Source organism: Chlorocebus sabaeus, chromosome 11 (genome assembly GCF_047675955.1).
Source record: "Chlorocebus sabaeus isolate Y175 chromosome 11, mChlSab1.0.hap1, whole genome shotgun sequence".
NCBI classification, from domain to species: domain Eukaryota; kingdom Metazoa; phylum Chordata; class Mammalia; order Primates; family Cercopithecidae; genus Chlorocebus; species Chlorocebus sabaeus.
This window is the reverse complement of record NC_132914.1, coordinates 61,515,733-61,542,803: the sequence shown is the minus strand read 5'-3', so window position 1 is coordinate 61,542,803 and position 27,071 is coordinate 61,515,733. Positions and strand designations below refer to the sequence as shown.

Below are 27,071 nucleotides of genomic sequence, written 5' to 3'. Positions count from 1 at the left end.
GATGGTTACATAAGAATGTTTCACCAGAACCGTGTTCTTACATATAGGAAACCAGAGACAGCAGCATTATCAGATGCACACATGGAATACATATACGAAGAATCAAAATCAACACCACCATTTTTCTTCTTTTTTTCAACTTCCTTCTCAGAAGCAGTGGTGTCATGGTTAAATTTGGAAGTATCAGGAATAAAGGATGTGACAGAAGCCACCAGACACAATGCTGGGACTGCATATCATCCCATGGGATGTTTGCAACAGACAGTAACACCAGCTTCTGACACACACCAGCCATATTAATAAGTCTCGGGGGGAACATAATGAGGCAAATATGAAACAGCTAATATGAGCCTTGTAATACCTCCCCGTCAACAGCAGGAAAACACAGTTTAGTTTTGGTGGAAGGAGAGGCCAAAGACTTGACAAAGGATTCATGAGAAACTGGAAGAATGCACTGCACTGAAGGAGCTGCCCGGGTGGCTTGAACTCTGAGCTGTGCGTCAAAATGAATGAGGAGGGAGAGGTGACTTCTGCGGGCTTTTGTGGACTGGCTCTGTTGCCTTTGTGTTACCAGGACACTACCATCACTGGGAGAACAAGACAGCTATTTCAGTGGTCTCATTCCCTGAATGCACTATGTTATTCTAAGGCAAACCAGGTACTGAGTAGCTTAAACAACAGAAATGTATTGTCTCACAGTGCTGGAGGCTAGACATCTGAGATCGAGGTGTTGGTTTGCAGGGTTGGTTTTTTCTGAGGGCTGGGAGGGAAGGATCTGTTCCAGGCCTCTCTCCTTGGCTTGTAGATGGTCATCTTCTCCCTATGTCTCTTCATATCATCTTCCCTCCACCTGTGTCTCTGTATCCAAATTTCCCCTCCCCTTTTTATTATTAGGACACAAGTCATATTGACCTACTTTAATTTGATTACTTCTGTGAAGACCCTATCTTCAAATAAGATCACATTCTTAATCACTGGAAGCTAAGACTTTAACATATGAATTTTCAGGGAGGACACAAATCATACCATAACACACTCCACGTATTTTAAGGCACTGTGCCTTGTACCTTACACTGATACAGTCCTATTCATCCTTTAAGACTCATCACTCATCTGTGAAGGTGACCCTCATCCCTTCCTTTGCCTCCCCACTGAACTACTTGCTCCTTCCCATCGCTGACCTTGAATGTATTTCAATTACAGCACTGTGTCATTTCAGATGTACTAAAAATTAGCAGAAAGGGACCACACACACACACACAGATTGGGTCAATTCCATAATTAATTAGCCAAGGGTACAGAAACTCACAGCTAGCACAGGCCACAGAAGGCGAGAGCACAGGCAGAGCATCCTGCCATGGCCTTCCCTTGCTCCTTGTACCCTAACATGGGTGCAATGCTAGTGACCCTATCCCCTGTCTGTGTTGGGTAGGCATTATTAGATCTGAAAAAACAGACCAATGTTTGCTGTCCCACAACCTTTTTTTTGGGGGGGGGTGGGTAGGGAATGTCACATCACCATTCCAGAAGAATTCACACTAGTAATTTATGTACTTGCATTTAAGGTAATGTTTACAAATGCCGGGCTGTCTTGTTTTTGAACAAAATTCATTCTCAGCAATGATATAACTTAATCCAAGGAAGAAAACATCATCGTTGCTTAGGACTCTCAGAACAAAGTCTCTGCCTTCAGCTGTGTCTCAGAAAACCTGTTTTCCTGCAGCCCACCCCTGACTCTGATTTAATGACCCATGTGGGTGGACCTGACACTGAGTGTGGTCTAAGAAGCATGATCTCAAATTGATTTCTCATAAGCACCTGCCACACTGTTTAGAGGTTTATATTTCCACCTATGGTGGAAGCAACTTGAAGTCAGTGATAACTTATTAATCTTTATAGCTCCAGGGACTAGCACGGTGCCTGAAACACAGCAAATTATCAGAAAAAGTTCACTGAATGAACAGTGGACGCTGAAGTTATCCTTTCAAATCATGGATGCCAAAAAATGCTCAGTGCATCAGAGAAAACGAGTGGCTTCTCCACTGAGAGCCATCCTGAGCTCTGCCATTTTCTTTGGGGTGCCCTATCCCAGGACTCATTTTTATACCCATCCCAGAAATTCTCCTCATTTCTCTTGGTATTCTTTTGGATCAAGGCCCTCCCTTCAGTGAGCTAAAGCTTGCTTGAAACAAAAAATATAAATGTGTGTTTGCGGTGAAAGAGAGTTGATCCCATTTTTAATTTTGGCCAAGAAGACGATATCATTTAAGGGACAAATGGCAGTTATCTTTTACTTAGGATTTTCCTGTTAGCTCATCAGTAGAAGGTTGCAGGCAAGTCAAAGATACTTAAATCAGTAAAAATGAAGTTAAAGGCCACAGAGAAGATCCAAAGCAGGAATTATAATTAAGTGGTTAACAGGCTTCATATCTTATATCAAGTCTCAAAAGAACTTGAGAATCCCCCAGGAGAGTTTGATCATTGATTTATATGACCTGGGATTCTGCTGAGGTCACTGGTATCATGAGAAATTTGGGGGGAAAATGTGATTTTTCTACCCTAGGTAGGAGGTATAACTGAAATATCTCTTAGTTCCCTCAATTTCCCATGCCATGAAAATTGTCTCAAATGTTTGCCTAAAATCTGGCTCATTATTGTTTAAAATATCTTGTGTAAGTAATGTATTTTTGGAACAGTCTGTGAAATACTCGTTGGCAAGCTGCTGGTGAAAGACTTCAAATGGTGCTAGGAAAATTTACGTGGAGCTATCTGTTCATTCAACACTGTTGCAAATTGATTGAGAAATTATGGGCCTCTCTCATTGTACATTCCCCTTAGGGTGGTAAATCTACTATAATTTAAGACAGACTAGTTGTTTTATATGTGAGAAGGTTTTACTCATAGAACAGCAGTGACATGCTGATGAAAACTTTATTTTCTGGACCAAATATTGGGACAAACAGTCTGAAAATGGGGCAAGCTATTACAAACCAATGCTGTCCTAAAAATATATAAAAGGCATAGATGCTCTCCTCAAAGTAGTTCCTTTTTCTCTTTCTTTGACTGTGTATAGATAAAGAGAGAAATGAGAAACTTGAAGAAATGGGGACTGTAATCAATGGTGAGTTACTCCAGAGGCTACTTTGGAAAGGAAGAAGCAACAGGAATGACCCCTAAGCAGAAATCCCTACAACAAGGTTAAATGCAAACTTTTGAGAAAGCAGACAAGACAGTGCAATGTTAGGCTGGAAAGTGTTTGGAAAATGTTTATAATGAGAAAGGTATAAATGATTAGCTTGTTTTTGAAAAGTTGCCTTTAAGAGCAATGTTGGGCCGGGTGGCTGAAATGAGTAATGTGAGCCGGCCGTGGCTCTCACCTGTAATCCCAGCACTCTGGGGGGCCAAGGCAGGAAGATCGCTTGAGCCCAGGAGTTCAACCAGCCTGGGAAACATAGGGAGACTCTGTCTCTACAAATAATAAAAAAGTAGCTGGGCATATTATTTTGTTTTTGAACAAAATTCATGAACAATAATTGAAAATTTAAAGAACAATTCAAAATAATTATTTGTAGAGACACTGTCTCCACAAGTAATAAAAAAGTAGCTACTTGGGAGGCTAAGGCAGGAGGACCACCTGAGCCCAGGAGGTTGAGGCTGCAGTGACTGTGCCACTGCACTCCAGCCTGTATGACAGACTGGCACCCTGTCTCAAACAAAACAAAACAAAAACAAAAGTAATGTTTATTAATGTTTCCCTTCAAAGTTTTAATTAAACAGCTAAGTAATCAAAAGAAAACAATGACCGGGCACAAGGCTGTGTGGCAGCAGGCCCCGCTCTAATTCCATATGCACAACACACAGTGGGCACTAATGAATATTCACTGACGGATCGGCTGGAAGTTGGAATCGTGAGACCGAGGTACTAAGGGCGCAAGTTTGCAGCATAATAAAACTCAAACCTCATTTTTAAAAGTTTAACAGGTAAATGTAAAGTTGGGAAGTGACAATAAATGTCACAATCTCTTATGAATCTTCATCAACCACAAATTTAATCAAGCCCTTCTCAAACCTTTTAACTTTTACTACTTGTAAGTATACTGAGGCCATTTCACAAGCATGTACTGCTCTCCTCTTTGTTTTAAGGCAGGTGATACAAACTCAAATATCTTTAAGGGCCAGGCAAGCCATGAGAATGAGCTGAGTGGGCTGAGTGGAGAACATGGCAAACTGGAAGCACACATTCTGTGTCTAAAGGAAGTCAGTTATTGTCCTGTAGAAACACAGGTCTAGTGTGATCAGTTCTTCTAATTTTTAAAGAGGCTGGATATTGATAAATATATATTATTTATATTATAAATATAAATAATTTATATAATTTAATAATATTTATAATTTAATAAATTAAATAAATATTTATAAATCAAATAATTTATAATTTAATAATATTTATATATATTATAAATAACATATATTTATTATTTATAATATAAATAATATATATTTATTATATATTTATATATTATATAATTTATATATTATACATTATTTTTATAAACATATATTTATAAAATATAAATATAAATATGTAAATATATATATATTTTTTATATATATATATTTTTGAGACAGATTCTTGCACAGTCACCTAGGCTGGAGTACAGTGGTGTAATCTCAGCTCACTGCAACCTCCACCTCCTGGGTTCAAGTAATTCTCCCACCTCAGCCTCCTGAGTAACTGGGACTACAGGCATGCACCACCATGGCCTGGCTAATTTTTATATTTTTAGTAGAGACGGCATTTTGTCATGTTGGCCAGGCTGATCTCGAACTCCTGACCTCAAAAGATTTGCCCGCTTTGGCCTCCCGAAGTGCTGGGATTATAGGCGTGAGCCACTGTGCTCACCCTGCATATTGGTATTTTTATGAAAACTTACAGTTTTTACAGGACAGTAAATAACTTTCAAAACCCAAGCACTGTAGAGCAAACAAAAGTTTTCAGGCCAGGAGCGATGGCTCACACCTGTAATCCCAGCATCTTGGGAGACCGAGGCAGGTGGATCGCTTGAACCCAGGAGTTAGAGACCAGCCTGGGTAACGTGGTGAAACCCAGTTTCTACGAAAAATACAAAAATCAGCCAGGTGTGGTGGTGCGTGCGTGCAGTCCCAGCTACTCAGGAGGCTGAGGTGGGAGGATCACCTGAGCCTGCGAGGTTGAGGCTGCAGTGAGGTGTGACTGTGCCTCTGTACCCCAGCCTGGGTGGCTGAGTGAGACCTTGTCTCAAAAAAATTTTTTTTCATGGCCCAGATATGGTCTGTTGCAGGTGGTGCCTACTTTTTTGTTGTTGTTGTTGTTGAGACGGAGTCTTGCTCTGCTGCCCAGGCTGGAGGGCAGTGGCACGATCTCGGCTCACTGCAACCTCCCAGGTTCAAGTGATTCTACTGTCTCAGCCTCCTGAGTAGCTGGGATTACAGGCGCATGCTGCCAGGCCCGGCTAATTTTTTGTATTTTAGTAGAGACGGGGTTTCACCGTGTTGCCCAGGCTGTTCTCGAACTCTTGAGCTCAGGCAATCTGCCCGCCTTGGCCTCCCAAAGTGACTATTTAAGGTATTCTAAGATTTAGTGAAAAGGTTCATGCTCTACTTAGCTGCACTGTCCATGCTTTTTAAAACTTGGGTGAAATTCTCTCTCAACTTTTCTTTCTTTTGGTGGGGAAGACAGGGTCCCATTCCATTGTCCAGGCTAGAGTGCAGTGGCATAATCATAGCTCAATGCAGCTTCAAGCCCTGGGGACCTTCAGTATTTATTGTACTGAACCACAGTAACAAAACTCCTTAACTTGGCTCTCAAAGCTTCTTGTTGAATGACCTCACCTTCTCCTTCAGTTCATCCCCAAAGAGAACTGGGGTGATAACCAAACTGTTCTATTCTCCCAAGGAACCTTGACATATATTGAAATATCTTTTCTTCCCTCTATGTTTATGGTTATCTACTGATTATCAAAAATCTAATTTAAACCTTACTTTCTTTGAGAATCCCACTCCACCACAGTAAATTTTCTTCAGTGTCCAACAAATCATAAACCAGTAGTCATGCTCACAGGAAACATTAGGATAATCCAATTCATTTGCTGCTTCAGCTAATGTTTAAAAAGTACTTTTTAAGTTTTATTTTGCAGTCAGTAGGTTTTTAAAAATTTATTTTCATTAATTAATATTTTTAAGAGACAGGGTCCTGCTCTGTCACCCAGGCTAAAGTGCAGTGGCACCATCTCACCTCAGTGCAGCCTCGAACTCCTGGGCTCAAGAGATCCTCCCTCAGCTTCCCAAGTTCTTTAGAGAATTTTTAAAAATTAACCCTCACAAAGCATTGCCTGACTCTCTAAGTTTATAAGGACACATTATGCCTAAAAAGGCATACATTAAGGGTCACAAACTCAAAGGCCTGCGGAGGCCAGACAGGTAACACAAACAGTTCACTGTAAGAGAACTGGGAGTTGAATGACTCTGGCAAAGTAGAATTCAAACGCCCCAGCTCTTCAATTCATGAAGCAGTGCAGGGCCAGAGTAGCCAGACCTTTTTTTAAAAAAAACAGGTCAAAACTTTGGGAGCCAAACAAAACATATCCTTGAGCTGCCAGTTTTGACTTTGTGTATAATACACTATTTTCATTGAGTTTAGAGAATGTTATCCAAATAAAACAGCAGAAGGATATGCAGGGAAAAACAAGGGAAGTCACTAGACATACAAACTGTAGATAGAATAGGATCCAGTAAACTGCATTAGGTATTTTGTGAAGCCTAGCCAAAACCTAGGCTCTCAAATGCTACTTCAAGGTGAGCAGTAGCTTTCCTTTGGAAAGGTTCATTTGTGGGACTCTATATAGAGATGACATTGGTTGCATCTTAAATACACACATTTGAATAAGGGCTGGTTTGTTTCTATTAGGAATAATAAAAGCCAAAATTTACAATGGGCTTTGACCAAATTATACTGGTCTAAAAATACATCATTCTTTCTTAACAGAAACAAATACACAGAGCTCAAACATCCTGGTGGGATTAAAACAAAACAGGGTATGAAAGTGAATTTTGGATATTCACTTTATCATTGTAAGTTATTTTTTCACTTCTGTCCCACAATCCTTTCTTTTGGGAATTGTCTCTAGAAATACACTATTTCTGTTGGACTTCTCAATCAAAGGGTTCTATGAGCTGCACATTCTCCAGGCTGGCCAATGACAGAATCTCATCTCCTAGATGGAATCATTTGTCCAGAAGTATGCATGATTTTAGTCAGGTCAGTGAAGAGTCAGTCCTACTGCAGAGACAATGATGCTAGGATGAAGTGGGATGGCAAGCTTTAAAAGGGACCACATAGTTCTGCCTCTATTCCCAACACACTACCAACACACATGAAGAAATCACTTCTAAGTGATAAAAAGAGAGAGTCCTGATAACGTCATTTGAACACAAATCCAGTGATGTCTGAGGATACTGCCAACACTGACCAATAGTTAACTTTGTAACTTGTGTTCCTGTAAATTACAATTGGGAGCCTTGATTAATGCAAGAAACATTTGTGGTTCCTATCTTTATTTTAGGAGAACGTGGATTCAAGTAAGTTAATTTCAGAAATAGGCAGCTGAATTGTGTAATTGCTTCCTAACTCAACATATATTGATAATTCATATTTTATACTCTATTCATTTAAATATACTAATGCTGGCAAATAAACATTTGTCTATCCTCGTTCAAGTACCATTTCAAAATATGATTTTGTTCTAATTATATCAGTAATGCCATGCTCAGTACCAAAAATTTAGAGAATAGAGGAAAGCATAAGGGAAAAAAAGTGAATTTTAAAAGTTAGGATTAAATTAACATGGCACACTGTGGACCAGGCCCCACAATGGCTCATGCCTGTAATCCCAGCACTTTGGGAGGCCAAGATAGGACTGCTTGAAGCCAGGAGTTTGAGTCCAGCCTGGGCAACACGGCAAGGCCCCATCTCTACAAAATATTTAAAAAAATAAATTAATATATTAGTCAAAAGTTCCACTGTACACAGGATTATATATTTTTGTACATATATGTTGAATTTGACAACCCATGGGAACTATTTTCAGTATGAATTACAATTTAAGGTAAAAAAATTATGTTTACATGTATATGCAGTGAGTGTCTAGTAAAATATTAATCTATGGCAGAATACAGAATCTTTGCATTTATCCCCTACAAAGAGTATTACAGGAACCCTGAGAGCAGGAAATACATAATGAAGAGGTTGAATCTTGAATATTAAATATGCCTAGATCATGTGAGAATGCCTTCCAGTTATATCTGAATTCAGAACACTGGTGTGGCAGGATGAACGCATGCTCACCTCTTCATTCTCAATTTTGAGTGTGGCGAGGCGGGACTGCAACTGTTGGTACCTGAGCATGAGCTCTGCCTGGACTGGTTGCTGGGCACTGACCTGGCACACCTGATGGAGAATGAGAAACCACAGTTACAACGGGGCACCACAGACCCACCTCCAGAAGCACAGTTCTCCTATTTAAATGACGCACGAATCACACCAATCCTCTCAAGGTTCCAATTACATATTTACTTTTAATAGGCGCATCAAAACTTCTCTTGTAAATATGGAGCTGTTACATAAGCTGCAACAGCAGAATGCAGCTGCTTGGCCTGGCTACGACTGGAAGCTGGCAGCTGCAGGAAGGACTGTGGTAAGAACGGAGCAGTTCCTGCGATGGAGCTCTGATGATGAAATCTCACTCGTGGAATTCTTAATGGCTCTTGTGCAGAGGCAGAAGATGATTCATGTGGACCATACAGACATAAATTAAGAAGGCAGCAGGGCTTATTGGTTAGGGTCTGAGCTCTCGAGTCAGTCAGTTGTACTCGAATGCCAGCTCTGTCCCCTACTAGCCAGGTGACTGTGGTAAGTTACAAAACCTCAGCTTCCTAATCTGTAGAATGAGAATAATAAGAGTTCTTATAACACAGGGCTGCTGTGGGAATGAAATGAGACAATGTACAGAAGCAACTTAGATCAGCGCTTGGCACATAGTAAAAACTCAGAAAATGTGAATGACTATTTGAGCATCTTTCAAATATGGCTTCCCTAGCCAATAGCAGCCAAATCGCGTGACTCACCATGAACTTCAAGAGGCCACTTATCTTAGGTTTTGATAGAATATATTTGGCCATGATCTCAATTATGGATAAGTTTAAAATCAGAGCATTATTAAAACTGCACCAGAAACAAACAATTTCTTCTTATCTGCCTTGTTTTAGAAATGCTCTTGGCTGATGGGGGTTCCTTTTATGGAGTTTCCAAAACATTAGAGAGATTACCACTGCTCCTTAGCAGAACTGGCCATAAAAAAGGGCAACCAACTTATTTTATTAAAATAATAAAACCATTAACATCCAACTGATGTCATTTGTCTGTGATATGTTAACATGCCATGCTTAACATATCCACAGCTGAAAAATTTAAACAGCGACCATTTGTTTTTGGAAACATGGGATAAGCTACTCATCCTGCTTGTCAAAATCCATGTTCTTTTGGCTTAAAAACTGCTTACCATTTCTATCAAACACACATAAAATCCAATTAGAAATACGGCAGGTACATTATATATAAATACATACACACGTATATATTTTATATGTCTTAACACTTGGTATTTCAGAAAAAATATGACATTATCTTTCATGATCTTATAATTACATCTATTTTGAAAAACAGACTGTCACTATAAGTTAAGACTGAGTTTTTATCTATGAGGTTTTTTTTTTTTTTTTGAGACGGAGTCTTGCTCAGTCGCCCAGGCCGGAGTGCAGTGGTGCGATCTCGGCTCACTGCAAGCTCCACCTCCCAGGTTCACGCCATTCTCCTGCCTCAGCCTCGTGAGTAGCTGGCGCCCGCCACCATGCCCAGCTAATTTTTTGTATTTTTAGTAGAGACGGGGTTTCACCATGTTAGCCAGGATGGTCTCGATCTCCTGACCTTGTGATCCGCCTGCCTCAGCCTCCCAAAGTGCTGGGATTACAGGCGCGAGCCACCACGCCCGGCCGAGTTGAGTTTTTATCTATGAGTTTTGTTTTGCACAGCTGAGACACCAAATGCTATTATATAGCATGCTCCATAAACTGGCTTTTTTTGTCTTCTCCTGTTCATAGACAATAACATAAACAACTGTAACTCATAATCAGTTTAAATGCATGTTTTTGGTAAAATAGGATAGAAAGTTGAATTTATATAAAGGATATAAAACAGTCATAATTTCTAAGGCTCATTTTAAACTTTGGAGCCAACTTGAGTCTTAAAAGAAGTCTTGTATTTTTTTTTTTTTCTTCCATTTTCCTGCCATATACAATTACTTTTCTTTATGAGAATCTTTAAATCAGGATTATAAGAAGCCATCAGACAGATTCTATCAGACCAGCAAAATGCCTTTCTTTTCATTAAATTAAAATGTCTTGAGGTAGAACAAAAGCTTTCTATTCTGGGAAAGCTTAGTGCAACAGAAATCTGCACCTTTTATCTGTTTGACCTTTGTATCTGAGTGTTTGACATTTGCTTTAAAAGTTGGTAGCGACTGGCCAGGCGCGGTGGCTCATGCCTGTAATCCCAGCACTTTGGGAGGCCGAGGCGGGCGGATCACGAGGTCTGGAGATAGAGACCTTCCTGGCTAACATGGTGAAACCCCGTCTCTACTAAAAATACAAAAAAATTAGCTGGGCCTGGTGGTGGGCGCCTGTAGTCCCAGCTACTCCAGAGGCTGAGGCAGGAGAATGGCATGAACCTGGGAGGCTGAGCTTGCAGTGAGCCGAGATCGCGCCAGTGCACTCCAGCCTGGGCGACAGAGCCAGACTCTGTCTCAAACAACAACAACAAAAAATGTTGGTAGCGGCTGATCTTAGCATTATATTAAGGGCCTTTGCAAGGATAGGAGAGAGAAAACAACTTGGAATTATTACAACTGTTAGATTATAGCAAGTGAGGAGAAATATAAGTGAAGAGACAATTCATTATTTTAAAAATGATCAATTACTGACCTCATCACCCATGTGAGACTGAAACTCAAACTTCATTGGTGGACAGAACGCAGCAGGGTACATCTCCATGAATCTCTGCTTATCACTCCGGGGCTCTAAATTATCAACTGCATTCTCAATAATGTCTAAGCCCTCATGTCTGGAGGTTTCAAGGTTGTACTCCGCAGAGAGGTATGTTCTTAGGGCTCTATTCAGACTTGCGTGGTAGCCAAGATCACAGCACTTAAAAAGTAAAAGAACACCACATACAAAAATGAATGCAAAATTGATCAAAGACAAAAATGTGAGACCTATAGCTATAAAACTCTTAGAAGGAAACGGGTAAGCTTTCATGATATTGGATTAGGCACCGGTTTCTTGGACATGACATCAAAAGCACAAGCAACAGACGAAAAAATTAATTAAATTCATCAAAATTGAAGACCCCCCGTCTCTACTAAAATACAAAAAATTAGCCGGGTGTGGTGGCACGTGCCTATTGTCCCAGCTACTCAGGAGGCTGAGCCACAAGAATCGCCTGAACCCGGGAGTTGAAGGTTGCAGTGAGCCAAGATGGTGCCACTGTACTCCAGCTTGGGCTACAGAGCGAGACTCCATGTGAAAAAAAGAAAAAAAACATAGACACCATCAAGAGAGTGAAAAGAGAACTGGGAAGAAATTTTTGCTAATCATGTATCTTATTAGGTACTTATATCTAGAATATATAAAGAACTCCTAAAACTCAATAATAAAAAGACAAAGCCTAATTTTAAAATGGGCAATGAATCTGAATAGACATTTCTTCAAAGATGACATACAAATGGTTAATAAGCACATGAGGAGATGCTCAATATCACTGGGAAATACTAATGATAATCAGGGAAATGCAAGTCAAAACCACAATGAGATACCACTTCACATCCACTAGGATGGCTGTAATCAATCAGACAGACAATAGCAAGTGTTGGAAAGGATGTGGAGAAACTGGAGCCCTCATACACTGCCAGTGGGAATGTAAAATGGTAGAGCCACTTTGGAAAACAATCTGGTAGTTCCTCAAAAGTTAAACACAGAGTTACCATATGATTCAGCAAATCTGCTCCTAGATATATATCCAAGAGAAATGAAAACATATCCACCTAAAAATGTGTATACAAATGTTTATAGCAGTATTATTCGTAATAGCTAAAAGGTAGAAACAATCTAAATGTCCACAAACTAATAAATAAAATATGGTATAGCCATATCATTAAACATTATTCAGCCACAAAAAGGAAGGAAGAACTGATATATGCCACAACATGGATGAACTTTGAAAACATTATTCTAAGTGAAAGAAGTAAGTCACAAAAGACCACATATGATTTCATTGACATGAAATGTTCAGAAGAGACACATCTATAGAGACAAAAAGTAGATTGTGGTTGATGAGGGCTAGGAAGAGGGAAGAAGTTGGGGGTGATGGCTGAGAGGTGCAGGATTTCTTTGTGAGATAATGAAAATATTCTAAAATTGATTGTGGTGATGGATACACAACTCTCAGTATACTGAAAGACAGCTATAGATTTATAATGGGTGAACTACGTAGTATGTGAATTATATCTCCATAATGCTGTTAAAACATAAAAGAGGCAAAATCAAATAGCAAAAGAATGAAAAATAGCATTCAAGTTTTATTTGTGCAATACTGAGATTGATACAATTATTTATTGAAATCTGTGTAGGTTGCAAATACACTAACTACAATATTTTGAATTTGCATATTTTATTGAAGATCAAGAATAAACTGTACTCTTTTAGAAGTGAGAAGAACAGGTTAGAATCTGCCAAAATAGTCTAGGAATGCCTTCCCTCTTATCCCCAGAATAAAACTCTTAAATAATAAATGATTGTCAAAGTCTGCTTATTGGAGATAGAATTTCATTTAGTATTCCTAGGAATATAACTGCTTTTGAGATTCTTGAATCTTCATTATCTTTAATTTGCATTTGTATTTTTTCATGTTGCATTTTAAGAGAATATGACTTGAAATAAAGCATAATACTGGAAATTAGTAATCAATTACTGACAATTACTGACAGGTTGATTTTCAATTTGTACATAAAAGCAGTATGAATCACTTAAAGAGGAAAGAAGTGACTTTAAAGGTACAAAACTAGGTCCTTTCCCTATATTGTTCCAGTGAAGTTCAATCAGTTCAGTTTGATTCAATTCAACTCACTAATTGGCCATGGATTAAGTGCCAGGGAATATGCTAGGCTCTAGACATATAAAGATCGGAACATAGTAAATAAACTATCTCCATCCGCAAGGAATTTGAACATAAGCTGTCCATTGGCTTGCTGTTAAAATAGTGGAGGGGTCGCAAAGAAAGCAACCTTTGTACAAAGGATGTATCTACCAGGATGTGAACCATCGGATCTGCCTTCACTGACCTGTCTTTAGAACCTATTTAATTCCACCCTTGGATTTAAATTAAATAGGTTGGTTCTTACAACTAACCTATTTAATTCTAATCTTTACCCTCCTATTTCAGAATTATTAAATTTGAAATTTTTATGTAAAGATATTCTAAAATCTTGCTATTTAAAATTTAGTCTGTGGACCAGCAGCAACGGCAGCACCAGGGGCTTGTTAGAAATGCTGGATCTTGGCTGGGCGTGGTGGCTCACACCTGTAATCCCAGCACTTTGAGGGGCCAAGGTGGGAGGATTGCTTGAGCCCAGGGATTCAAGACCAGCCTGGGTAACATAGTCAGACACTGTCTCTACAAAAAATTTTAAAAATTAGCCGAGTATGGGGGTGGGTGCTGTGGTCCTAGCTACTCAGGAGGTTGAGATTGGGGGATCACTTGATCCTGGGAGGTAGAGGCTGCAGTAAGCTGAGATCGTACCACTGCACTGTAGCCTGGGAAACAGAGTGGGACCTCGTCTCAAAAAAAAAAAAAAAAAAAAAGAAAGAAACAAAAAAGAAAGAAAGAAAGAAAAGGAAGGGAGGGAGGGAGGAAGGAAAGAAGGAAGGAAGGAAGGAAGGAAAGAGAGAGAAAAAAAAGAAAGAAAGAAAGAAAGAGAAAGAAAGAAAGGAAGGAAGGAAGAAAGGAAAAGAAAAGAAAAGTAGGGTCCTGAGTCCCACCCCGACCTATTTCGGAATCTGAAGGTTAAAAAGGATCCACAGGTGATTCATATGCACATTAAAAGTCTGAGAAGCAATGCCCTAAAACAATCATCAAGTAAATGGGCTTGCAACCATGTCTTTTGGGGGTGCTATTTTCCCATCATCAAGTAAATGGGCTTGCAACCATGTCTTTTGGGGGTGCTATTTTCCCATCATCAAGTAAATGGGCTTGCAACCATGTCTTTTGGGGGTGCTATTTTCCCAAGCAGAAAAAAGGACTTGATTAAAGACGACTTGATTTAAAAAAATCAGAAAGTAGCTGTGACACCATAATTACAAATGCAACTAAAATACAATTGTGAAATGCAGCAATCAGTCTCATCATTAATACATTTCCAGTGGAATCAGCTGTACTCAAATATAGAGAATGATTCATTTTGGTTAATTTAGAAATTCTAGTTCCAGATGAACAAAGTCCTCTTGTATTCCTCCTGCTTTTCAAAATCTATAATGGTTCTGTGTAGCGGTTTTATACATATCAGAGGGCCTGAAAAATTATTCTATCTTTCAAGAAAGACAGGAAATTTGTGTTAATGAAAACACAGATTTGTAAAGGAAATGACCTCTTTTTTTTTAGATGTACCAGTGTTTAAAAACATCTCACTATTCTGAAAGAAGATAGATTCTACTGGATTATAATGAAACAGATGAGACAAGCTGTTCTATTTTATGAGTATTGATTCCAACGGGACTTAAAAAATTGAAATCTAGAGGAATGAAATCAGGAGAAAAGCCTCCCCCTCTCAGAAAAACCCCCAAATCTCTTAACAACTTAAAAGAGAAAGAGAGAAGGAAAAGACAGAAAAAAAAAAAAAAAGAAAAGAAAGCAATCTAATCCCAACCACCAGATTGACTTGGAGCTCTGAAAAATACACACTAAATTTTCATTATTCCAAGACTTAGCTCATGCCTCAAAATTTTAAGTGTAGCTTCTTTGGGGAAATAAATGTGAAGACTACAAAAGCATCAGTGCATGTTTCCACACCCAGTGCAGTCAGTTGGATTCTGCAGGTCTGGGCGCAGCGAGAGATAATTTCATCCTGGTTTCCTCCTAGGCTGGGAGGAGCGTGCATGCAGCTTAGTAACTGATCTAGGAGCCTCCCCAGGTCTTCTGAGCTTTCAGTGCTACCCTTAGGAGGCCTCCGTGAAGAGTTTTGATAGGAAATTTCCTTCTCTGACCCCTATGATGCCTGTCAGTCTGTAAGATCGCTTAATTGGCCTAGTTTTGTTACTTCTGATAGGCAGCATTTCTACACTCTAGGATTTTCAGGCATCTTGAACTAGAAACAAAATACAGAAAAAAGAAAATTCTTATTCAAGGTCTCCTGAGACAGCAAGGCTAGTCACTGAATCTTTTTTTGTTTTTTTTTTCTAAACTAGAAGCTGAAATGACACGGGATCTGTTAAGATTCAAGATACTTGGTTTAAAAGGTTTAAAGTAATTCTATAGAGCTCATGAATTATTAATGACAATATGAAAAGCCAGCCTCTGCACAAAGAGCTGAGTTATAGCCCAAGTGCATTTAGTGATGAAAATACATAAGAAACCAATACAAGATTTCATGAAAACAAAGCAATGTTGTTCTGATGGATGAAAAATTCTGAATGGATACATAAAATTATGGATTAAAATTAGGGAAGAAAAGGCTGTTGGAAACAGAAGGGCATATGTACATTTTTAAAATATCTGAAAACCTGTCAAGACAGATTCCAGTAGACATTAGTCTAAATCATCACAATAGGCTAATTTTCTTAGGCAACAGGGTTGCAAATGGTATCAAAATGAAGATGAAATCCAAATACAGACGCACCTCAATTTACAATGGGTTACATCCCAATAAACCTGTTGTTAAGTGGAAAATGTCGTAAATTAAAAATGCATTTAATGCCCCAATAAACTTATTGTAAAGTCGAAAAGTTGCAAGTTGAGCCATTGTAAGTCTAGATGCTCCTCTATTTGCAATGGAGTTATGTCCAGATAAATCAATTGTAAAGCTGAAAAACTGTAAGTTGAACCACTGTAAGTTGAGGACCATCTGTATGGAGGACTGTGACAAATGCTAAGAGTTGGCTGAAATAACATGGTGAGTATAATGTATAATGTTAGGTATAACTGAATCACAGCTGTTCAGGAAGAATACTTTCTATTTTTTGGCATAACTCCATGATATGAGCCCTAGTGGGGTAGAAGTTTGCTCCTAAAATGGGAGTTACCATAGTGGAACTGCATGGGAAACAAGTCTGACATTCATGTTTCAAGAACAGTAGCAGCCAAGGTCGTTTGTCAGGGTTGCCCTGGAGTAACTGGAGGGCAGCCCCAGGCTCCCATGTGACTGCAGAATTCAGCAGTTGTCATGAGAATGGAAAAGAAGGAAGTGTTCTACCTCTTCTGCAGAATTATTCTACCTTCATTTCTATAGTCTGGTCTCTGTTTGAGAGCCTTCTGTGATCTCATGTCCTGGGTCTTATCTCTGGGTTGAAATAAGCCTGGCTGTGGTCATTCTAAAGCCATGGATATTGGGTATAGACTCTATCCACTCCTTATTTTGAGGCTTCTTGCAAAATAGTGCAACCTAATCACAGTGAATTATAACAGACCAGAAATAGAAAAGTTCAGAGCTTTTACACAGTAGTCAAATGAAGAAAGTGGATTTCTTCTGCATAACTACCTCTTTGACCTTCTCTATTTTCCTAACTGTACAGAATTTCACCCTAGAAACCACAAACACATTTGGTGAGAGATAGGCATCTTGCAGGACTGAACCAGATGTCTAAATTTCTACAGGCCACTTTTACACACCAGTTTTCATATCTGGGTTCCTGAAGGTCCACAGAGAGCCAGCTGACAATTTAACTCTTCTTGTTGTTTTAACAAGTGTAACCACGCATTTAGAAAAAGTTGTTTTGAGTTTTCTCTTGAGCAACGAAAAGATCAAAATGGCACATCTGTGTGATAGGGATGGGTACAAAGTACCAAAAAGGAGTGAGTTGCATATGCCTGAGTCAATGAGCAGACCAAATAATCACTTGTTGCCTAACACATCTCCCACCCATATACCAATGGACAATCATTTCCTTCAGAGGAGCTGCTACTCATTTTTCCTAGGCTAAAATCTCTGTAACCAGCCTGAATCAAATAATGAGAAAGGAGAGAGAATGAGCAAACCAAACCCAATTAAATACAGGCCAGATGGTAAATGTTATGGATAAGATAAAGGGTCAAAGGATTAGGGAGAGTGTTAGGGGAAAGGGTGTTGTCCTTTTATATAGGGCAGTTGAAATGCAACATAAATGAAAAGCAGTCAGTCCTGCAATGCTCTGGAAGAGTGTTCCAGACAAAAAGTGCAAAGGCCCCAGGTGAGAAAAAGTTTGGTGGTTCTGAACACAGAAGGCCAATGTACCTGATGTATGGTGACTAAGGGAAAAGTTGCAAGATACGACACTAAATGTAGGTGGGCGTCAGTTCATATAGGGTCTTGGTGAATAGTTTGGATTTTATTCTAAGGACAATGGGAGGTCTTTGGAGAATATGAAATAGGAATTGATAAATCTGATTTATGTTTCTCTCTCTTTTTTTTTTTTTTTTAGGTGAGGTCTCATTATGTTGTCCAGGCTGGAGTGCAATGGCATGATCTCAGCTCACTGCAACCTCCACCTCCTGGATTCAAGTGATTCCCCTGCCTCAGCCTCCCAACTAGCTGGGATTACAGGCACCCAGTACCATGCCCAGCTAATTTTTTTATTTTTATTAGAGACGGGGTTTTGCTCTGTTGGCCAGGTTGGTCTTAAACTCCTGTGATTGATGTTTTTCAATATTCTGGCTGCTTGGGAAGAGAATGGATTTTTGGGACATATGAGTGGAAGCTTAGGAAGCTACTGCAATAGTGCAGTCTAAGAATGAAGAGGCTTTATTTAGGAAACTGCAAGTACAGCTAGTGAGAAGCGGCAGGGTTTGGGACATTTACGAGGTAAAGATGACAGGATTTGCTGATGAATTTATATGTGTGGAACAAGAGAACTGGTTTTTAGCGGAAAGTGGCATTATTTTCTGAGGTGTGAAACATGACTAAGAAGAAAGTTGTTATGTGTGTGGAGGATGATGACAGTAGGGCAAATGGATATAAATAGTTGTGTTTTGAGTGTTTTACATGTTCAAGATGCCTGTTAGACATCTGGTTAGGGATGCTCAGTAGTGAGTTGATGTACAAATCTGAAGCCCAGGAAGATGATCAAGGTTGGTGGTAAAAATCTAGGAGCCGTCAGATGGTACTTAAGCCGTGGAAGCAAGAAATCCTGCCTCAGGTGACTCTCAATATTCAGAAGTGCAGCCAAAAAGGATAAGTGAGCACTGGAGAATGAGAAAAGAGAAAGAACAGCCCATACTGCAGGAGGAAACCAGATCGGTGCAGCTTCCTTTAAGCAAATGCCCCTGGAACTTCCACTGAAAAGAACTTTAAAAGCCAACTACTTCAGTCATCCAACTCATTTCAGTTTTTAAATACCCTATCACAAAGGGATAAACCATGCCTAAATCAGTTTACATGATCACTACAATATCCTAACCATTTAACATGATCTCGCCATAATCTTCCTAACAGGAGTTCAGGTCTAATGGGGAATACAGTACTACAATGGGACAGGTTTTCATGGATAAATCTTAATACTGTTATATGGGGGAAAAGTCAAACTAAGAAAATTCTGAACCGTGAATAAGCTGCTTTTTAATTAAACACATGTCCCAAGACACAAAAAAGGCTAAAAGCTTTAACGTAGCTGATTATTCAAAAAAGATAAAAAAGGATGGCATGAAATATATGATGCAATCTAATTTCAATCTTATTCTGCATAAATGGCCAATAAAACACATGTGACAGATAATCGCTATGAAGAAAACTGGCTGGAGTAGGGGATTATTCCTTGGCAATATTCCATAATAATAATAACAAAGATTTATCTTTCACGCTCTCAACCAACCTGCAAATGTTTATAGGGAGAAATTGGAGACCATGAAACTGTACTGCAAGGATGACAAATACTTTATTATTACTGGGCAGGTGCTCTGGGAGAAAGCACTAATAGAATTTTATTGTTGAGGACTGAGTTTCTCTGAATACATTCTGAAGGTATGGAACTGAACTGGAAGAGGCTACATTATTGCAATTCTAAAACCAGTTGCTTTAAGAATTCCATATTTTCAGCGTGCTGAATCTGATTATAGATCAGAGAATCCTAGCATTAAGACTTGTACTCTAATTCTTTTCTCTTAGCAAATCATAATCTTTTGGAACTCTCAGCATTCAATTACAAATATTTGTTGCCAGTATGATTTTTCTTCTGCTTGTAACATATTTTCATTCTTACAGGATAATAAGTTATAGGCTCTTTTGCACTTAATATTGGGATAATAATTATCACAGATATTTTACCTGTTATTTACAAAAACTACAATCTATTTTCCTCTACAATGATACCTTTATTCTCCCAACCAATTAAACTTCCTTTGGCCAATATTTGCAATATACTTATTCTTACAATTCATATTTATTCTTTAGCATGACATAATAAAAGTCCTTATTTGTTGTGAAATTAACACTGTGTTCCACCTCCCACTTGATTCCAAACTAGGAGATTGTTATTTTACAAACTAAAATTTATCTAGGACTTTCTTCAGAGACAGAGGAGAAGCACTCTCAACAGTCTTCTGTTTAAGTGATACTCCAGGTTAACTAACACTTGCTTCATTTTATAAATCAGGATCGGCAAACTAGACCCTGTGAGCCAAATCCAGTCCAGAGCTTGGTAAGGTAAATAAAGTCTGACTGCGATACAACCACGCCCATTTGCTTACTTATTATTTATAGCTACTTTTGCACTAGAGTTGAATAGTTGTGACACAAACCATATGGGCTCACAAAGCCTAAAATATTTACCCTCTGTCCCCTTACAGAAAAAGTTTATCCACCCTTGTTCTAAAGCATAGTGATCAATGCCAATGGCAATGTGGACACACACAGCCAGTAGGTGCTCTCTAATACTCCTCTATATTTCTGCTCCAACAATTCATCTGTATGCCTCCCAAGGGCAGACTGTGCAATATTTGTGCCATTTATATTTATTATAACTATAATTTAATTAACTATTAAATAAACTGATAAAATAAGTCTAAAAAATTATTGGAAAGACTCAGGAGTAAACAAAATTGCTATTAGATGAGGCAAAGGTGTAACAACTGTGCAAGATTGTGAAAACATTGTAAATGTCCAGAATATTTTTTCTTCACGAAAAAACCCTCAAAACTAGAAATTATAAATAATATACAACAAAAGTGATTTGTGTAAAGGAAGATTACTCTGAACTCTGTACAACAGATAAATCATTAAAAGTCTATAATGCATAGTAAAAACAAAGAACAAAAAGATAAATCATACTATTAAAAGATTGGCAGGTAAAACTATATTGGTAAGCTTTAGATTAAACATATTTAAGGCACATATTTATCATTTTAGTAATTCCATCCTTTTTATTTTTTAAATATTAAAATATGACATACTTATAGAAAAGTGCAAAACATATATGTTCCTTTTGGGTTTTTTTTGAGACTGACTTTTCTTCTTGTTGCCCAGGCTGGAGTAAATGGCGCGATCTTGGCTCACTGCAACATCCACCTCTCAGGTTCAAGTGATTCTCCTGCCTCAGCCTCCCGAGTAGCTGGGATTACAGGCACCCACCATCATGCCTGGCTAATGTTTTTGTATTTTTAGTAGAGACAGGGTTTCACCATGTTGGTCAGGCTGGTCTCCAACTTCTGACCTCAGGTGATTTGCCTGCCTTAGCCTCCCAAAGTGCTGAGATTACAGGTGTGAGCCACTGTGGCCAGCTTATGTTCCTTTTAATGTTACTGATATTTCAGAAGTTCTCCAAGTTCCCCCTGCCCAATCACAATTCCTTCCCTTCTCCCGAGACATAATTCAGTATCTAGAGTACCCAGAAGTGTCCAATCCTTGTTTGGTATACTACATTCAAATATTTTCAGCTGAAATAAAATAATAGATACTTGGTTAACAATTGAGCCATTTTCTTCATTGAATTACCATCAATATCAATAATAGAGTTCTGATATCTAATATTTTCAACTTGGACTTGATCAAGAAATTAATTTTTACCTACTAAGTTTATGAAGGAGTCATGTTCAGTGATGGAACTCATCATAATGTTCATTCATTGATCCTAACAAGGCACAATTAAGTATGTAAGATTTACTAAAAATAAATTTCAGTAGACCTCCAAAAGCCATTATTTATAAATCATTAGAGATTCTCTACATTGGCAGCAATTTCTCAGAGAGATACAGAGAAAAAGAGAGAGAGACAGACAGAGAAACAGAGAATGCACTTTAGTAATTCAAACTAATATTGATAGGTAAAGGTTTCTCAAATAGATAAAAATTGGAAATTATTAAATATTTTTAAAACCATCAGATCACCTCTAAATATACAGAAAAGACAAACTTGTCTATTAAAGTGTTGAATTATTAAAAGTTTTAGCTGTAGTAGTTAACAAAAGAAGATTCCATTAAATACAGTGTCAATGATATATATGTAAACTGATTAGTCTGAAGTGCTTAAAAACATTTTAAAAATTGTTATTCCCCTTTAATTTACATCATTAATTTTTACTACAAGAAAGAGTTTTGCTGAACAAAGTAAATTATAGCTCAGATGTTGCTGAGTTCCAAATTAGTAGATTTCCAATGTAATAAAATCCAAATTTGAGAGGTTTTAAAATATCCATAGTCTGTTGTAAGGAGGGAAGACTTAACTATAAAATGTAGGAAATCGAAGTCACATCGCCCAAAGACAGCAATTTTAGCATCACTGTTGATGGGTTAAATAGATGTTGTGGTATGCCTAAATAAGATGTGGCAACACACTTAATGATGTATTCTATTGCAAAGTGCTTAACTTGAACTCATCAGGCCTTTATCTAAAGTTCAACTTGCAAGAATATAGAGGATAAAGAAACAGGATAAATGACATAAGGAGGTAATATACAAATCCAGAAGCTAGGGCATTCTGAGGAACACCTGTCCGTGTCTCTTCAACAAAGAATTTTGTTGGATTAGGCTGGGCATGGTGGCTCACGTCTGCAATCCCAGCATTTTGGGAGGCCGAGGCAGGCAGATCACTTGAGGTCAGGAGTTTGAAACCAGCCTGGCCAACATGGTGAAACCCCGTCTCTACTAAAAATACAAAACAATTAGCCAGGCGTGGTGGTCCGCACCTGTAATCCCAGCTACTTGGGAGGATGAGGCAGAAGAACTGCTTCAACCTGGGAGGTGGAGGTTGCAGTGAGCCGAGATTGCACCACTGCACTCCAGCCTGGGCAACAGAGCAAGACTCCATCTCTAAATAAATAAATAAATAAATGAATGAATGACTAAATAAAAGAACTTTGCTGGATTAAAAAAAACTTAAGGGACATATCATCCAGACATAGTTTGTAATCCTAAATCAGGTCTTGCCTAGACACATCAGCTGTGAAACATTCCTTGGGGTCACAAATGGAAATGTGGTATGTATTAGATGAGACAAAAATCTACTGAGATGGAAGGATAAAGATTAATGATTTTAAAAAGTAGGTTAGAATGCTCTATGTAAAATATTATTTCATACTGTCCTTCTGGTTTAAAAATGTGTGTATATAGACATAGAGAAAGTCTAGCTTTAACAATGATGACCTTAGGTGGTAAGAATGTGATCACTGGAAGTCCTAGATAGTGGAATCAGAGATGAGAAAGAAATAACATACAAATTGGGAAAGAAAAAGTCAAATTATCCTTGTTTATAGGTGATATGATCTAAATATTTGGAAAAAGCTAAAGATGCCACTAAAAAAACTATTAGAACTGATAAACAAATTCAGTAAAGTTACAGGATACAAAATCAACATTTCTATATGCCAACAGCACACAATCTGAAAAAGAAATCAAGAAAGTAATCCCATTTATAAGAGCTACAAATATAAGAAGATACCTAGGAATAAACTTAACCAAAGAAGTGAAAGATCTCTATAATAAAAACTATAAAACACTGATGCAAGAAATTGAAAATACAAAAAAATGGAAAGATACTCCATGTTCATGGATTGGGAGAATCAGTACTGTTAAAATGTCCAGACTCCCCAAAGTGGTCTATAGATTCAATGCAATCTCCATGAAAATACCAGTAATACTCTTCACAGAAACAGAATAAATAATCCTGAAGTTTATATTGAACCACAAAAAACCTACAGTAGCCAAAGCCATCCTGAGCAAAAAGAAAAACACTTGAGGAATCACACTACCTAATTTCAATTATATTACAAAGCTATAGTAACCAAAACAGCTATAGTAACAAAAGCTATAGTAACCAAAACTGTACTGGCATAAACACAGACCAGTGGAACAGAAGAGAGAACTCAGAAATAAATTCATACATCTACAGCGAACTCATTTTCAACAAAAGTGCCAGGATCATTGATATGGTTTGGCTGTGTCCCCACCCAAATCTCATCTTGAACTGTAGTTCCCATAATCCCCACATGTCATGTGAAGGACCCGGTGGGAGGTAATTGAATTATGGGGACAATTACTCTCATACTATTCTTGTGATACTGAATGAGTTCTCACAAGATCTGATGGTTTTATAAGGGGCTTTTCCTTGCGTGGCACATCTCTTTCATGCTGCCATGTGAAGAAAGACGTGTTTGCCTCCCCTTCCACCATGTTTGTAAGTTTCATGAGGCTTCCCCAGCCATGTGGAACTGTGAGTCAATTAAACCCCTTTCCTTCATAAATTTCCCAGTCTTGGGCAGTTCTTTATAGCAGTGTGATAATGGGCTAACACAAACTTACACTTCTTCAATAAATGTTCTGGGAAAGTTGGGTACCCATATGCAGAAGAATGAAACTAGACCTCTATCTCTCACCATACACAGAAATCAAATCAAAATGGATTAAAGACTTAAAACTAAGACTTCAAACTACGAAACTACTACAAGAAAACGTTGTAGAAACTCTCCAGGAAATTGGTCTGGGCAAAGACTTCTTGAGTAACACCCTAGAGGCAGAAGCAAACAATGCAAAAATGAACAAATGGAATCATATCAAGTTAAAAAGCTTCTGTGCAGCAAAAGAAACAATCAACAAAACGAAGAGAGAATCCACAGAATGGGAGAAAATATTTGCAAGCTATCAATCTGACAAGAGATAAATAACCAGAGCATATAAGGAGCTCAAGCAACTCAACAGGAAAAAATATAAAATTTGAATTTAGAATAGGCAAAAGATCTAAATAGAGATATCTCGAAAGATGACATACAAATGGCAAACAGGTATATGAAAAGGTACTCAACATCACTGATCATCAGAGAGATGCAAATCGAAACTACAATGAGAGATCATCTCACCCCAGTTAAAATGGTTTTTATCCAAAAGGCAGGAAAGAACTAATGCTGGTAAGGATGTGGAGAAAAGGGAACTCGTGTACACTGTTGGTGGGAATGTAAATTAGTACAGCCACTGTGGAGAACAGTATGGGAATACCTCAAAAAACTAAAAATAGAGTTATCATATGATCTAGCAATCCTACTGCTAGGTATACACCCAAAATAAAGAAAATCATTACATCAAAGAGATATCTGCATTCCCATGTTTACTGCAGCACTATTCACAATACTCAAGATTTGGAAGCAACTGAAGAGCCCATCAATAGACGAATGGATAATGAAAATGTGGTACATATACACAGCGGAGTTCTATTCAGCCATGAAAAAGAACGAGATTCTGTCATTTGCAACAACATGCACAGAACTGGAGGACAATACATTAAGTATTAATTAAAATAAGCCAGGCACAGAAAGACAAACTTCACATGTTCTCACCCATTTGTGAGAGCTAAAAATTAAAACAATTAAACTTACGGAGATAGAGAGATGATGGTAGAGGTGATTGGGAAGTGGGGATAGTTAATAAGTACAAAAATATAGTTAGAATGAATAAGAGCATAACAGCTAGTATTTTTCAGCACAATAGTGTGACTACATTTAAGTGTACAATAAATTACTACACAGTAATTACTACACAGTAATTTGTTGTACAATTAAAAATAACTAAAAGAATATAATTGGAATGTTTGTAACAAAAAGAAATGATAAATACTTGAGGTGATGAATACCCCATTAACCCTGATGTGATTATTACCATAAAAATTAAAAATTAAAATTAAGAAGTGATCATTTTATATTTGCTTGTAGTATTTTCTGTTTTTTTACAATACACATGTACTGCTTCTGTAATAATAGTTTCTAGGGAAAATGTGTGACTTTTCTGTGGTATCAATAGATCCATTCATAATGGTTCATCACAGAAAATTTGTTAAAAAAAGACAGATACTGGCATGAGTGGAAGCTAAAGGGAAACTGGGGGTTTACATAAAAAGATCTCAACTTCAATTCTTTGACTCTTTATAATGCTTTGAATTTATCAAGATACATTTACTGCCTTTCATGTCATTTCACAGACAAAATGCTGTGCATTAAAAATGTTGTCTTGACTTTTTCTCACCAGAGGCATTACAGCTGTTCTCATTATTATTAGATAGCTCAGTATAAGATGTATTTTGCTAAATAAACTCACAACGCATGAAGAATTCTAGATACCTCTGCATAATAATCAATCTGTTTCTTTTTCACCAGGAAGGGTCAAGCTTAATGGTTGTTAGGATCACCACTATATATGCAAATTGGATTCCTACAAAATAAGCAACCATTTTAGAATATACATATTCACACTCTAATTGCCTTAAAAGTGAGTCGAGGAACATAAAAATTACTTTCACTAACAGAGTACTCAATTTCAGTTGAATATACAACAAACCAAGTTCATATCATTTATTTCCAATTTCTTACATTATATTATTTGAGAACTGTTCACGTTTTAAATTTAAGACTGATCTTTCAAAAGTCCAGCTTTTTAAAAAATGGAATATCACTTGGGATATTTAACAGTTACTTATTTAGGTCAGAGTCAATTAGATCTGGAGGTTAAAAATGTATGAGTTTGAAGCCTACCTCTGATTGGCTGCATAACCTTAGGCAAGTTATCTAGCCTAGCTAAATCTCAGTTTTGTTTTGTTTTTTCAATCTATAAAATGGAGAAAACACTGTTTACCTCAGAGTGTTGTGATGATTAGATATTATGCTGCCTGTTACATAGCAGGCATTCAATAAACATCTATGACAATGATGGTGATGACTCTCATAATCCTGACATGTGATTCCAGTCTGATGTATCCCAAAAATATTGAGGATGCTCCTTTACATCTCCACACAGATGTCTGATAGGTACCTCAGTTTTCACAGACATAGCAGGACTACTGCTCCCACTTCAGCCTGCTTCTCCCCTGGGGCCCCCATCTCAGTAGATGGCATTATCAGTAACCTAGGAGTCATTTTTCAGGCCCTCAACCTAGCAGTCATTTCTATCCTTTTTCACACATGGCAGCAAATTCCTAGAGCTCTGTCTTCAATCTATTTTGATCCAACCACTTGCATAGGTCTATCACCAGCACACCAGTCCAAGCCAGCATCATCTTTAGCCTGGGCAACTGCAAAGACTCTTGCTATAGCTCCCTGTTTTCACTGGTGTCCTCCTGACTCCTTTAGTCTATTTCTCACTCTGCTGCCAGAGTGAATCTTTAAAATGTAACCCAGGTGATGTCACTTCCCTGCTCAAAAAACCCTTCAATGGCTCCCCATCACATATAGAACAAAATTCAAACCCCTTCCCTACCCAAAAGATGCTAAGT

The 27,071-nt window shown here is 38.0% G+C and overlaps 1 protein-coding gene across 3 annotated transcripts in view; it reads right to left on the bottom strand.

Annotated features, from left to right (window-relative positions):
- SRGAP1 (SLIT-ROBO Rho GTPase activating protein 1) overlaps positions 1-27,071 on the bottom strand; it is a 308,188-nt gene that overhangs the window by 71,967 nt on the left and 209,150 nt on the right. For all 3 annotated transcript variants that reach the window (XM_008003891.3, XM_008003892.3, XM_073020911.1), the window contains exons 7-8: positions 11,074-11,295; positions 8,384-8,485 (exon numbers count right to left, since the gene is read on the bottom strand). In XM_008003891.3, the coding sequence (XP_008002082.1) occupies positions 8,384-8,485; positions 11,074-11,295 (324 nt within the window). The remainder of the gene's footprint in view (positions 1-8,383; positions 8,486-11,073; positions 11,296-27,071) is intronic.